The sequence below is a fragment of the Pocillopora damicornis genome, chromosome 4 (genome assembly GCF_964200805.1).
Source record: "Pocillopora damicornis chromosome 4, jaPocDami1.2, whole genome shotgun sequence".
Lineage (NCBI taxonomy): Eukaryota > Metazoa > Cnidaria > Anthozoa > Scleractinia > Pocilloporidae > Pocillopora > Pocillopora damicornis.
The window spans coordinates 28,681,716-28,696,860 of record NC_142673.1 but is presented as its reverse complement, the minus strand read 5'-3'; the positions used below and the strand labels follow the sequence as shown (position 1 = coordinate 28,696,860).

Sequence of the window (15,145 nt, the reverse complement as noted above, 5' to 3'; positions counted from 1 at the left end):
ACAACTTAGCGTAAACAGGGTGGTCTCTCAGTCAAACGGTGGAAAAAGTGTTTATTTACCTGATTACAGACAAAGAGAATATTTACAATGTATCGATAGTACTGTTCATCCTAACCTCATTCTCGGGCCCACACACTCTCTCTCTCCCCCCCTCCCCCCACTGAAACGAGGTAAGGTTCACTCAGCATGAACCCAATGAAAGTACAAAAGAAAATTCTCGCTGTGACTGCAATTCGCTCTTGGCATTCGTATAAACCCTCGCTGCAATACTTAATAAATTAACTGACCATACCCAGGCGACTTGTTTACCACGTCATCAAATTGCAAAAACAAACCACCGTCAATGAATACGAGTCAAATAACCCGGCCATTATAGGAAAACTTACAGGGATCAAGTTCTTTTCTTAGAAACATGTTCTCCCTCAAACATCTAAAGTAATGTACGTTGAACTCTTTCTAAAACATATTGTTTAGGGTTCCCATTGCCATACTGTAAATTATTGTATGTTACATTGTTCAGAAGAGAAATTTTAAGGCGATAATTATTCCTCGACAGTTACATTAAGCTGGGGGTTAATTACTGATATACGAAATGCAACCGCACAATCATAAGGTTCAAAACCGGGTCCACTAGGTATTTGAAATCTGGGCAAAACTGCGGTAGACTGTTCCAATGACTTCTATTCACAGAACTACTGTTTTGATACAAAACTTTGGCTGCATGATTGATAAAGCAGTCTGCCATACACAGGATATCAACAGCTCCTCGCTGCCATGAAATTCCACCGTCAGTGAATTTGTTTTGAATGTTTAGAAGCGTAAATGTGGTTTATTCTTTGTCATAAACCTGCCGAGAAAAAATGTAATTAAAGTTAACGATGGAAATCTAAGTAAATGTCAACCAGAGTTGTTCGAGCACTGAATTCATAGAAAAAAGCCTCGTGGTTTGATAAAAAAAAAAATCCGTTTTGGGGGTAGCTCTCGGTATCTATCAGTTCCTCTATCAATAAAATGTAAAAATAATAAGTATGAATCGACGTAGGAACGCATCGAGTATAAGCAAAATCTGCTGCAATCAACCCTTAACAACAGTATGCTTATTCTCTATACTGTTCTCTATACATTTGTAGGGTGCTGACAAGGAGAATTTGTTTAACAATCAAGAGCTTCTTCGGTTGGTGATCATTTCCTTTATTCTCGTGACCTTGATGTATGATTCAGGGGTGATATGGTACGGAGAAATTAGATGCTGGTCAAATTTAGGGCTCAAACGGTTAAAAGCAATCAGTGTACTTACTTATCAAGAATTTCCCAGAATCTGATGATGGAAGCTTTGTCTAGATGTCTTTTATTTCGGCTGATCTGAAAGCAAATTAAAACTATTTTTAATCTTTTTCTTCTATTTTGGAATTGAAAGAGAAAAAAAACCCAATACTTACAGTGAGGATATGTACGTCCCACTTCTGCACGTTGGGATCTGTTTTCATCTCGTCGTACTTGAGGTAGAAACCTTTAGCTGTAAGACAAGAAGCATCCCTCTTCAATAAAGTGAATAGTTCGAAATTGGAAGGAACAGTCGATCGTGGCTCGCATTTACTTTACATACTAATTTACTTTATATTTTTGCGCTTTCGATGCGTTGTTTTACTTAAAATCAAATTTCTTCAGTTGCTGGTATCAATTACGGTATATCATTTGTAAATATTAGGTGTAACAGAGAACTGATTTAAGTCCTAATGCCACTTTTTAGAAAAACGTTCCACTGATGGCGTAGGTTACCGAGTTGTACCGCATTTGATTTTTTTCCTTTTTAAAATCCTCGAATGAACGATGTATTTTACTGATTAGGTGTGGCCTTTAATTCGAAGACGGTAAACAAAAACTGAGATTGTGGCGCCAAAAAAACCGCCAGCTACGAAAGCTTAGATGAAAGTTCAGGAATGTATAAGTATAGATGTGATGTAAAGAAACCCGAAAGCTCAATTACAATAAGGACTGAGAATAAACTGGACAGGCTTCTAGTTGCAATCCAACATTTCCACATACTTTTGATGAAGATATCAACAGGGGAGCTGTATGGCCAACCTTTGAACTGCCAGGCTGGACCTTGGACAAACACCGCTACAACACGATTCCTGGCAAATGAAAAACCAGATTTTACAGCAAAGGTCAAAGAGGCATTTGGAAAATTTTAGGTAACAAGTTCAAAAAAAGAAAACGCGAGTGACCATGTCGTGCTTAATTATGGTCTTTTATTTGATTGGTTGCGGGGAATAGCGTGAGTTTTCTAGGCTAATCAGAAGGCGTGACAAGTAAAATCAAAACAGTCCCAAATTTCCGTACGGCATGAAAATTTTGCGAGGTACAATTTCTACCTGCCTCGATTAAAAAAAAAAAAGAAAAACAAAACAGAAAAATTTACTTCAATCAGTCCAGCAACAACTCAAGGTAGGTAGGAGCAGGCTCTTTGTTAGATTTTGTTATTTCGTTGAATTGTGGTCCAGTAGAGCAATAAGGCTTTTATGATATTGAAAACATTTCAGTGAAATGTCTCTAATTAGTGGAGTATGCTATTACTGAACGAGTAATAAAATGCCTTCGTCGTTAATGCTTTGCTGCGTAAACCTATCGTGAAAATTAGTACCTTACTGATATTTCACCTCAAAACAAAAACAAATCGTAACCTTCAAATATAAGAAATCGCCGATCCGAGAAATAAACTTCCCCTAAATTTTCAAACCTCAAGGGGTACGTTTAACACTCCATCGAAATTTTTTTGAAGGGGGGGGGGGGGGGAGATGGGAGGAGGGTTGACTCACCAGTCGTTGGGTTGAAGACGAGCTGGGTTGTCTATCACTCTGTAAGGTACAGTCACTGTGGTTGATGCTCCCCCTGTACCAGCCTGGGCCTGCTGAATGTCTTTCCTTCGTTGAATGAGTACTTCGTTTTCACGCCTTGCGCCCTGAGCTTTTTTCTCATCAGAACTGGTGAACCTTTAAACGGTACAGAACAAATGCTTTAAAGGCCAAGACACACTGACGACATTCCGCTGTGAGAGATCTTCACGAAAAGCTGCCTCGTGTGTGTTACTTCCTAAATGAAGCGCTTTTCGACAGAGTGTTGCAAATCTGAAACCAAAGTTATCACTACGACTAATCAGAAAGGAAAATACCTTTTAGGAGCCGATAAAACCTCAAAAAAACAACGAAAGAACCAAAGGAGGATGCGGGCGACTAAGTCATGACTGGTTTTTGTTTTGGCGCGAGTTTTCTAGACCAATTAGAGACAAAGTAACAAAAACCAATCCAACCTCGGATTCCTTTGACACTTGATTGAAAATTGCTTCAAGACCCATATGGAATAGTTTTCCAATTATCAGTTATGAACAGCTCTTCGATAGGTTTGGAACCATGTTTGGCAAAACGAAATCATTGCATCATTGCACTAAAGGATTCTTACTTGAAGTCCTGCAGCAAATCCTGAGCATTGTAGAGTGTAATGAGTGACGTAGTACCAGCAGGAATAATAATGATAGGCGTGCGTGATTCTGGAATTGAAAAAGATGCAGATCAAATATTAAACCCATCACACGACAAAGAAAACCAAACCGTCCAACAAGACTGAATATCAAAGAGAGGCAAGTTAGAGATTATTCTAACATATCCGAGAATTAGCTACGATATGTATAATGAAATTACTGCTGATACAGGCATCCAGCTGTTTAGAAGCTGTTTTTTCTCTCATCTGTCTAATCTAATGGACTAATTTTTTTTTTTTTTTGGGGGGGGGGGAAGGAGAGGATTACCTTAGTTAGAAATGTCCTACTAACCCTATCAACAACATGTGAACCCTGAAGTTTTAAGCCTTACTTGCAAATTCATCTCATGCTGCATCAATAGTTATCATGACAACCCCCTCAAAGGAAAAACAAACAATGAATATATATATACATTTTAAAGCTCTTACCTCGTTTTGGAGGATGATTTGGCTTTTGAGGGACTGAAAATACAAAATGTCATAAATTGTTGTAAATCATAAGATTTATTAATTGTTTAATATTGTTGCATGATAATTTTCAATCACTAAGATCAAGACTAAAAGAAAATTATTCCTACCTTTGTTTCAATAAACTAAAGACATTCTATGCTTTTGATACAAATGCATTTCTAACTTTGTCTGAGTGTCTGCAGTGAGGAGAAAAGCTTAACCATTTCACTCCCAAGGTCTCATTTGTAATTCTCCTTACTGTCTGACGTACAGTTCTTGAGATGCTAGGTAGGAGAATTTAGTATTGGATCAACTTACAATCCCCTTGCTAATACTTAATTCTCATCACTTGTCTGCTTGATATTGTATATATTGTAAGGAGAAATTCTATTTTGGTCACTCAAGGGAGTTAAAGGGTTAACCATTTCCCTCAAAGTAATTCTCCTTACTGTCTGTCACTCAATTCTCATGATGTTAGTTCTGAGAATTTGGTTTTGGATCAACTAATAATCCTCTAATTAACATTGTCTTTAATCTCATAACTTCTCTGTTCACTATTGTATTAATATTGTAAAGAAGAAATCTATCCTTAAGCTCAGGCACAAGAGGAAATTAAGCAGCTGGTTGGGCAAAGTTTGAGTTCAATCCAGACTTTCCAATTGTTTTTCAACTAAACTCCACTAACTGAGTGCTTACTATTTTACACTAAAGCTGTAATGGACTGTCAAAGGTTTCCAGTACTCACTAGGCCTGGGGGTCTTGCTGGGCTGTGTATGAGGAGAGGGACTGGGAAAGACTTTCTTGGGTTTCTGAACTCCTTCCTGCAAGTGATAACAAAATGGTTAAAAACATAACTTTGGATGTGGTCCAATGGTTAGCACACAGGACTCCAGGGTCCAATTGTCCAAAGGGCCAAGAGATTTACCCAGCAGATAGCATTACACACCCCTCAAATAACCAGAACCAGCTTAAGAGCTCTGTGTAAGATCTGGCCTGGTCATAGAGTTGTGTTCATGGGTGAGCCTCTACTCACATGCAACTCCTTTCACCCAGGAGTATGGATGGCTACAGGTGAACTATCAAATTAAGCAGGGTAATTTAGCATTATTAACTGAGTTGATAACATGAATTGGCCACTGTACAGAGTTTGAAAGGTGTCATTGTCAGAGCAAATAGCTCCTAATCATTTCATGTTTCAGAAGGTGTAATAAGTCAAGGATTCCACATTCAGCCTCTCCAGGATTCAAACTAGTACACTGTACCTTCACAGATTCTAAACTAAGGCCATGATATGTTCCCATTGTATCAATTTTGAAGCCCTCAGTTTCTGTTGAATTAATAAATCAAAGCTCTTCAACATCTACATGTACAAAAGAAATTTTAATTCAAAAATTAAAGAAGCAAGTTTGTTAGCTTTAAAAACTAAAATGACTATCCATCAATTCAACCATAAATCAATGGTATGCTGTAAATGCTAAGCTCTGCATCATACCTTCTTTTCCCCTAAATCGTTCCTGATCATATCTGTTGTATGGTACTGGAGTTACAGGCTTCTTTCTTGTTTCCTGTTGCAAGAACAAATGAATTATCATTTTTCTTACGCAACTCATTAACTCCCACAACCCAATTGTTAATTCTCCCCCTTAACTACATGACATTTCCTTATGAATTCAATATGAGAATTTGGTGTTAAATCAAGATAACAACTCCTACCTGTTAAGTTTGAGCTTTCTCATTACCTGTTTGCTGGATAATGTATGGGTATTACTAAGAGAAGTTACATGTTCATCACTTCTTGGAGTTTGGAGGGTTTAGAACTAAGGGATATCCCACAAGACATTAATAATAACTTCAGCTCATTAGTACAAAAAGCAAAAATCACAACTTTAAGCAAGAACTGAAATAAAATCTTACAGGGTTTGTAAAGGGATCTTGATTTTGAAGCTGTTTGACTTTCCCTTCCTCTTGGGCTTTTACAGATTGGAGTATGGCCAACACATTCTTCAGAAATTGCTGAAAACATATACATACAATTAAAATGATAAATTACTACAGTACGACTAAACAATAGCTTTGCTTGGCAAAACAGCTCAACTGTTCAGAAAGTCTAAATAGATATTACCTATGGACTCCTAGTATTGTTCTTGTATCACATACACACCTTGCCAGAACTCTGCAGAACAGATGTGCGGGTGCGAAGAGGTCGCTCACGACTGACTATGTCTTTTGTAACATCAACTTCAGCATCAACAAAAACCCTGTGTTCCTACAAAAATAAAGAATTTCACAAATTAGAGTGTAATGATTGCTCCAAAAAATGATATAATCAGGCTGAACAATTGTGCATCTCTCCATCACTACAAAATTATACATTTTATCAGTTTTTCATACCAAAACACCAGACTCCAAGTCATCATCCACTTTGATGGTAGTCCTTTTCTTTGCCAAACGCTTAGCCTTGATGGCTGCAATCTTCTCAACTGACATAGCATCACTCAAAGATCTACAGATAAACATAAGGGGAAAAAACTGAATCAAATTAAGAAATCAATTATTTATGATACTTGGTACCAACCTGAGGTTGATGAAAGGAAAATCAACCCTTGCAATGGCTTTCAGAGAGTATACCTTTGAAGTGCGCATATTTCCTCCTAGACAGTAGAACATTCCTCAAACTACAAGTGAGTTAAACACAACACTTTACCTGATTTGTTCAGTGGTAACAGTTCCCTCCTTGTGCCCTTCAAGTCGAGCCTCCAACCTTTTCTGAGGTAAAAGGAAAATCATGGTACTGTAAACAGCTGAAGAAGCTACTACAAATTTTCATTTACATTTACATTCCACTATTGCACTTCAGAGTGAATGCTATTCATGGCTATTAGGTTTCTTCCCTGTGAAAATAGATTTAAACACAGACTTTTTGTTGATCCAGAGACATGGAGGAATAACAATAACAAGCCTTTATAACAGCCATCATTTCTCAGCATTTTTCATGCCAGAGACAAGAACAATGGAAATGCAAGGAAAAGACACCTGATTTACTAGCTAGCAGTTGGTCTGCTGTTCGGTATAAAGTATATAGATAATATAAACAGTGAATATATTTTGATACTGCACTAATTATTGTTCTTTTTATCATGGTTTTACTATTTAAATGTTGCTTTTTCTGTCTCTTTTATTGTTCTTCAGCTTAAAGCTAAAACATTATTCAAAAATAGAACTCAGTACAACTAGATGATGAAACAGCGAACAGATGCAATATTAAATAAGGCAGAATATTTTAAAGCTAATATACCTTATCCAGACGTAACTGCTCTGTCTGGAAGAAAAAAATACACAATTAAACAGGAAGTTTGTAGAATGATAGAAAGTGCCAACACCACATAGACAAAAGATGCAATTTGCATGGTTACATACAAGTAAATTATGCCACATTTAAAAGTTCTCCATTATATTTTCTAAGTAACTCACAAATACTACTTTAAAGGAGGATTAACATACTTCTACATTGTTTGTGTTTTTTTTACAAGGCATAACTTACAAAATATAAACCACATTTTTCATGTTAATTTATACAAACCTCAACCCGAGGTTTCTTGATCTCTCCCCCTACAGAGTCATCTCCTGGCCTTTTTGCTAATAAATAAAAACACATTTTGAAAAGCAATGATGAAAAAAAAAATTGTAACTTTCCAAAGACTGAATTCAATTTGTTCTCTTACTCCTTTACACATTTCCAATGGTACTGACAATGAGAATTTGCTGAACAATCACCAGCTCTTTCAGTTGGAGATCATTTCCTTTACCGTCATGACCTCACTTTTAATTCAAAAGTGATTACTCAAAGCAAGACTAAATGCAAGTCGCACTTAAGGATCAAAGATTTAACAAATTTATTCCTAAGAGAAACCAAAAAAATTCCTTCCTACATTATGAATGCATTATGAAGCAGAAAAGAGATGAAAGGGAAGAAAAATATATCAACAAGGGAATATGGATTGATTTAACTTCAAATTCTCAAATCTAAAGTATGTGAAATGTATAGCAAACAGCGCAGAGAATTCACGTCTTGATCTTATGAGTGAAAGAGTTAAAAGTGAAATGGGAATAAAGAATACAATATAAACCTTGTGCCTGAGCAATGGCAGAGCGCTGGTTAGGCATTTCCAAAGGGACACTCTTGTCAATGCTGCTTGCAGTATCTAATGAAGATTGAGAAAAACAACAACCACGAATTGGTACAATTACAAAAATAACAACTTCCTTCCCTAGGTAAAACCAAGTCACTTTCTATTGGAAATAAGTTCACAGTGGGTGATTGAGGACTAACACTCAAATCTGATATATTACATGCACGTGATTCCTATACAGTAGTTATGCACACCAACCTGTCTCTCCATTGAGATAGCTGAGTAATCCCTGAAATTCAAAGATGAGTTGTCTGTACATTAGATCACTTACAACAAACACTAGCTACAGCTTTATATACATATTAGTTGACTTAACACAGCCACTTTGGAATCAATGGTGATCCTTATAATTTAACTGGCATATTTGGTTAGTTTGTGAAGTTGTGTAAGTCTTTTTGTAAGAAGATGTGAGTAAATAGAACATTTCTAAGCAGTTTCCCCTGCTGCATAAAAATCTATACCACATGTTTATTTCTAATGCACAAAAAATGAAGGACCATTCATAAAGGTTAAAGGCTGTTCAACTTTTCTCTGCATTCTCACAATTACCACATGCATAAAATATATGTTAACGCTTTAGAGAAAAAAACATGAAAGTGGAAACATGATAACGTTTACTCAAAGGATGCATTTCAGCACGAAAATGTGCTTCTCCATAGTCTTTTTTGAGCTCCAGCACTTGTTATAGCAGTTTTTCAAATAGATGCTTTGGTCTGTATCCAACTTGAAAAGCAGTCAAACACTTTTGCTACATTCCACCAATACTGCCTTGTAAAGTTAACTATTGTACGTTTGAAAGAGCCACATGACGAAGGAGGATAATGGAACCTAGCATGTGGAGATGTGCATTGTAGAGCTTGGCACAATCACAATCAGCTGTATGGCTGTGAGAAAGAACACTAGGTGGCTGAGTTACAATTAATGTATGAGGCAGGTGCATATCAAAATTTGCAGCTTCTGCAAATCACATTATGATGTATCATTCCTTTCCTTTTAAATTGGAAAATTACTATACAACTAAAAAGAAATGAGAAAATAAACAAACCTTTCTGTCAGGCAATCTCACCACTGGTATCTTTGTACCCTACCAATATGGAAGGAAAAAAGAAATTATAGGAAAATAAAAAAGTATCAGTGGAAGTAGCTGGTAGGGAAACAATCCCATGGCAGGATGAATCAGTGATTCATTTCTAACACTAAACATTTGCATTGAGAGCAAAGATGACACAAATTAAATAAAGACAACGAATTTGGATGAGTTGCTTCATTAAGTTAAACTAAAACATATTTATCATCTACTATCATCAAATAGAAGCAACTGGCACCGATCCAACCACCCAGATTCAACTGTCGAACAGAAGTTTCTTGAGCAAATTTCTAAATAAGCAAGCTGTTCGTTGCTTACCGCTGCACGCTGGACGTAAATTGGATGAGATAAATGCACATTCTTCAACAGAAACAATAGCGACTCCAAAGTGTAGTATTCCTTCGGCTGGGATCTAAATAATAAAGTCAAAAAACTCTTAAATACATGCAACAACAAGTGCCAAATTAACAAATTTAAGAAAAAGAAAGTTCACGGAACACACGAGAGCTTCTACAATTAACAGGCACTGAATTACTTACTTGAAAATAACATAGTTCGTCTTTGCTGTCCTTGGAAATGAGAATTCGTCAAATATGATCTCACCCGACCTTTCTATGATCTCTTTCTTGTTTATGTTATACTGTCGAAGAAGCGACAAAGGGTCTGCCATGTTCGTCACGTTCTAACAGACTGGGAAGGCTGGGGAGGATGCTAAGCAAGGAGTAGCGGTTACAAAGTCATTTTTGAAACAAACGCGCGCGACATTGCGCGCGATAAGCGCGTAGTAATAGCTGCCCGCGAGCCTTACAATGAGGAATTTGCAAGATTTGGGCAAGTATAATCATGATAACTTTCTATAAGCATATTCTTTCAGCATTGGGTGGATAGCAAGAGCCAAGAAAGTCGGTAAACCATCACGAAATTAAGGAACTATTTTGAAAATCCACATGTTCACAATGATTAGCTCATCAGCTGTGTGTTTGGTATTCTTTATTTTTGTTTCCTTGATCGCCCTGTCAAAGTCTCTCAGATCGAAGGACGTTTGGATTAAGGACAATGTATTTACCGAAAATGAAATTCGGGACATGAAATCTTTGCTAAGCCAAGATGAAACGGTGTGGAAATTTCAGCCTAGAGAAGATAACAACTTAGCGATTGCTGGACGAACGAAGAATTTGTGCTCCAAAGCTTGCTACAGTTGCTACAGTTGGTCCTCTAATCTGACATCTCTTACTTTTAAGAGCTCCTCTTCTTGGAGAAAAGTTTCAGACACGTTATCTTCGCATATTGGAATAAAGGGAAAATGTAGAATTTTGTCTTTAGAAGGAAAAATCAACATCAGAGCTGGGCATACTTGTACGGAACGAGCAAGTGTAAGTGACAAAACTGTGAATAGCTATATCGCTGTAATTTTTCTTGTGCAGAATTCGAGGCGCAACGCTTACGGTGAGCTGATCGTGTACAACGAGGGTGAAATAATCAAAGCTGTATATCCGAAAAGAGGCAGGCTGGTGATCTTTCCTGCCTCTCTGGAGCATGTAATCAAATCTCCAGCGATAGACATGTCGGAGAGATTATATTGTGTGAAAATTCACTTTTTACTTTCAGATGACCAGAGACATTCGGCGGTTATACAGGAAACATTACCTGGCAACACTGTAAGGAATGATTTCAATCCTCTAATGGTTTTCCCTAACTTTAAACTTTTGACCAAAACTGACACAACCCCAGATGGAACCTTAGATATTCAACAATTTGTCACTAAGAATTTCACCACAAACAGTGGCCTTTCCATTATTGTTTTGGATGATATTATTCCTCTCAAAGAGCTTGATGCCTTGAGGAAAACGGTTGAAACTAACGGTTACAGCGATAATGCAGCTGGCATGGACAGCACAGATCAGGTACAGTGGATCATGGCATTTGAAATTGATGACTTTGTTCAAACCTCACTATGGAATGTGGTCAGTCAGATTGTGACCTTTGTCTCTGGGAAGGAAGGTTATTTTCCTTATGACATTGGATGTAATAATATTCAAGCGACAGACACAACTACAATTCATATAGATAGTGAATTTAATGAAAGTGAATTCACACTCCTGATTTATCTCAATGAAGACTGGACTGCAAATCATCATGGCGAAACTGTCTTCTTTGATGATATGGAGGGGAACGAGGTAATATTTGCAGTAAGGCCAAGATATGGACGTGTTGCTATTTTCCATGGATCAATTCCACATAGTGCGCGACCACCCCCACTTCTTATGGAAGGTATGGTAACAAATTGAACATAATTACACAGGTTATGAACTCAACTATTGCTCTTTGGGAGTGTATTGAAATAAGTTTACTGAATGCACTCTGTAGGAAATGCAGTGGCTTAGTAGCTAGTGCACTGGACCCCAGTTGAGAGTTCAAGACTTGGCAAGGTCAATATGTTGTACTATTGGGCAAAATGCTTAATTTTCAAAGAACTTCTCTATACACATGAGTTAAATGAATTGTCAGAGAAGCCCAACAAGTTGTTAGGTGGTTGCTCCATGTTAAGGAGTTTTCTAGGTGCAGTTTTTGTGCTCTTAGGCAAAACGCTTTACTTTCAAAGAGCCTCCTCGCACCCAGGAGTATGGATTGTCAGGGAAGTCTAACAAGTTAGTAGCTGGTTGCTTCATGCTTAGGAAACCAAAATGAAATCTGTGTCTCTTGGCTCAAGAACCTTACCTGAACACACTTAGGCAGCATAGTTATTACTCAACTTTTTTCATATCAAGAGTTGCTAAGTGCCAAAATTTAGAAGATGTCATTGATTATGGAGATCACTGTCTTAGTATTACTATTACCACCAGCGTCACTTACTTGGTGTGCTAGCCACAAGGTCGCAAGTTTTTCCTTTACTAAAGAAGGCACAATAAATTGAAAAAGGAAGTACTATCTTGATTTAGCGTACTTTCTTTGAACAACTAAGGGCAACTGGTGAACTTCATGTATGTAAAGAATTTTTGACCTGGAAAGGGACAGAATTAATGTTTCCTTTTCTCATGCAAGGGAAGGGGTTGGGGAAGGTGCAGAAGTTTATGTTCAGAAATGTTTCTTTTTTGTAATCACCTTAACCTGTTCCATGTTCTCAGTGAGTGGAAACAGTTGAAGGAGTGGGTTAGATATTTGCAGATGGCTGCTCTTATGAACCTGGTGGTCAGCCTTTACTTTTCAGTGAAACCTGTTAAATTCCTTTTTTTTTTAAAGTTGATGAAGTCATGGCTGACATTTCTTGAATTTATTTTTTATTTTTTATAATTTGGTAGGTGCAAGGTTCAGTTTTGCAGTCAAATTAGCAGCATCTGAACAGACTGCAAGGAAAAAGGCTGATTTGTTGGATATAGATGTGCTCTATGAAGCTTTAGAAGTTTTGCAAGGAGAAGAAGCAGACAAATTGGAAGCAATAATCCATGATATCGAGGATGGGAAAATGGATAGACAAACAAAAGAAACTATAATTAGAGAGTATGAAACACATTAAGAATTACATAAAAAGCAGCTGATTAAATAGTGTCCGAGAGTTAATGGCTTAAAATTGTTTAGAAAAATATAGGAGTAACATATTTTTATGTAAATGATATTTCCTAATGTCCGGCAATTAAGTGTGTTACTTGAAACTGCAGCTGTCGACGAGGCTTGAATTTACATTTGAAACACTGAGTAATTTTAAATGTCAATCTCGCCAAAACAGAAAACAAGGTTGTTTAGTGTTAACAACTGAGTTGAAAACGTAAATTGGCCACTGTTAAGAGTTAAAAGGCTGACGTTTCGAGCGTTAGCCTTTCGTCAGAGGGATTGGTTGAGTTGTGGGTTGTGTGTGGGTTTCTATGCAGAAAATGGAGCTACGCTATTGGTGGGAATATGGTGACTAGAAAACAAGAATAAATTAGTCGAATGAAAAGCGCTTGTTCATACCGTGGGGATTAAGAGTGCCGATTTGGAAGATAAATTTTACATTTTTTTTTACATTTTTTCGATCTACGCACTGTCAAGGAACCTAGCTCTGAAACACTTCTCCGTGTAGCCGAACTAGTAACTACACTCAATTGCTTTTCATTCGGTGCTAACTGCTACAAACAAACTAATGGCGTCGCCATAGATACTAAAATGGGACCCAGCTACGCCAATTTTTTCGTAGGTTTTATCGAACATCAATTTTTTAGTCAATAACACGGCCCCAAACCTGAACTCTATGGCCGTTACATCGACGACTGCATCGGCGCTACCTCCTCTAACGGAGAGGAGCTCACTCAATCTATAACCGCCGTCAATTCCTTGCACCCGGCTCTTAAATACACCTGGGAATTTCCAACACTTCTTTGGCTCTTCTGGAATTCAAAATTTCAATTGAAGGCAACGGTTTATGCACTAGTGTTTACTACAAATCTACAGATTCACAAAGTTACTTATTGTATTCATCTTCGCATCCATCACAGGTCAAGAATTCCATACTTTTTCACAATTTCTCAGACTTCGTCGTTTATGTAGTGACGACTCTGATTTTTCCAAAAAATCAGAGTCAATGTTTCAGTTTTTCGATAAACGTGGCTATCCTGCCTCTGTCGTTCAAGCGGGCCACCACCGTGCCCAACAGATTGATCGACAGTCAGCACCACAAACGGCTGAGAAGGAAAACACTGACCGCATTCCATTCACTCTCACATTTCACCCTTACAACCACCCAGTTAAATCTATTATTCTTAAAAACTTTAAATGACTCCAAAACGATTCAGAGACTAGCACCATCTTTTCGCAACCCACACTAGTTTCATTCAAACGTAACAAAAACATAGGCAACTTTTTGGTCAATAGTTCATTTCAAACCAATGACGAATCTGATACTTTCAAATGCGCTCGCTCACGATGCAAAACTTGTCCTTTCATTCATAACGCAGAGAAAATATCGGGACCCAAGGGACCCATTAAGATCACTGATCACTTTACGTGTACCTCTGCTAATGTCATTTATTGCATAACTTGCACTTACTGCAATAAGTTATACATTAGTGAAACAGGAAGACGACTAGGTGACCAATTCCGAGAACACCTTCGCGACGTAGGAAGAGATGACAAGGACGCATCCAAACCAGTCGCTAGACTCTCCCTAATCATTCTAATCAACAAATGGCAGTTTGCGGTCTTTCCCTACATCTAGGCAGTTCGGAAAGCCGCAAAACGCTAGAACAAAAATTTATCTTCTAAATCGGCACTCTTAATCCCCACGGTATCAACGAGCGCGTTTCATTCCGCTAATTTATTCTTGTTTTCTCGTCATCATATTCCCACCAATAGCGAAGCCCAATTTTCTGCATACAAACCCACACACAACCCACAACTCCACTAATCGCACTGACGAAGGGCTAAAGCTCGAAACGTCAGCCTTTTAACTCTTTACGGTAACCAATTTACGTTTTCAACTCAGTTGTTAACACTAAATTACCTGTTATACTCTCCCACCGATGCAGCACCATAGTTTCTTTAGAAACTTACCCCCTTTAGAAAACAGGGTCGTTTCCATTCCAAGTTATCTCATTTATCTGGAAGGCACTTCACTTAATTGTTTGTTGGTTTTCGCCTTAAAGCTCTTTATTTTAAAGAAGCCTGCCTGTGAATTGAAACAGTATTATTTAAGATCTGCGATGGACTCGTAGAAAAGTTTGCATTTCTTCTATGGACTCAAAGACCATCTTCATTTCATTTTCTTTTTCCCCTGGTTCAGAGACGATTCGGCAAAAAAGGTTTCTTGCAGCAAATAAAGGGCAATCAACTCTTTATGTCGTTGCTAGGAATAGGAAAAATTCAGTAGGCTGTACCTTGGTTTTCATTGAGTTTGACTCGCAACGCATGC

The 15,145-nt window shown here is 37.7% G+C and overlaps 2 protein-coding genes and 1 pseudogene across 4 annotated transcripts; 2 read left to right on the top strand and 1 right to left on the bottom strand.

Annotated features, from left to right (window-relative positions):
- Positions 1-34: 34 nt before the first annotated feature.
- Positions 35-9,976, bottom strand: LOC113682665 (parafibromin). The gene is made up of 21 exons (XM_027199836.2): positions 9,804-9,976; positions 9,583-9,676; positions 9,223-9,261; positions 8,376-8,406; positions 8,115-8,189; positions 7,568-7,623; positions 7,283-7,306; positions 6,692-6,753; positions 6,379-6,490; positions 6,149-6,253; positions 5,902-6,000; positions 5,480-5,552; positions 5,250-5,314; positions 4,733-4,808; positions 3,967-3,999; positions 3,460-3,547; positions 2,820-2,993; positions 2,047-2,135; positions 1,440-1,516; positions 1,298-1,362; positions 35-847 (listed from the first exon to the last, which is right to left on the bottom strand). The coding sequence occupies exons 1-21, from the start codon at positions 9,932-9,934 to the stop codon at positions 811-813; spliced, it is 1,605 nt and encodes a 534-aa protein (XP_027055637.2). The 5' UTR covers positions 9,935-9,976; the 3' UTR covers positions 35-810.
- Positions 9,977-10,003: 27 nt separating this feature from the next.
- On the top strand, positions 10,004-13,198 carry LOC113683010 (uncharacterized). 3 transcript variants are annotated; one of them, XM_089202860.1, is made up of 3 exons: positions 10,010-10,637; positions 10,873-11,535; positions 12,564-13,198. In XM_089202860.1, exons 2-3 carry the CDS (start codon positions 10,947-10,949, stop codon positions 12,776-12,778), a joined length of 804 nt encoding a protein of 267 aa, XP_089058986.1. In that variant the 5' UTR covers positions 10,010-10,637; positions 10,873-10,946; the 3' UTR covers positions 12,779-13,198. The 3 variants fall into 3 exon arrangements, with proteins under 3 accessions (XP_027056013.2, XP_089058986.1, XP_089058987.1); XM_089202861.1 differs by having other exon boundaries at positions 10,023-10,170; XM_027200212.2 differs by having other exon boundaries at positions 10,004-11,535.
- A 53-nt stretch (positions 13,199-13,251) lies between these two features.
- LOC149047577 (uncharacterized) lies at positions 13,252-14,908 on the top strand (annotated as a pseudogene).
- The last annotated feature ends 237 nt before the right edge of the window (positions 14,909-15,145 follow it).

Coding starts and splice junctions, on each gene's coding strand:
- LOC113682665 (XM_027199836.2), bottom strand. CDS start 9,934: ATGGCAGACCCTTTGTCGCTTCTTCGACAGTATAACATAAACAAGAAA. Junction 8,407..9,222: donor TGAGATTGCCTGACAGAAAG/GTTTGTTTATTT, acceptor TTTGAATTTCAG/GGATTACTCAGCTATCTCAA. Junction 1,517..2,046: donor TGTTGATATCTTCATCAAAA/GTATGTGGAAAT, acceptor CTTGTCTTACAG/CTAAAGGTTTCTACCTCAAG.
- LOC113683010 (XM_027200212.2), top strand. CDS start 10,212: ATGTTCACAATGATTAGCTCATCAGCTGTGTGTTTGGTATTCTTTATT. Junction 11,536..12,563: donor ACCCCCACTTCTTATGGAAG/GTATGGTAACAA, acceptor ATAATTTGGTAG/GTGCAAGGTTCAGTTTTGCA.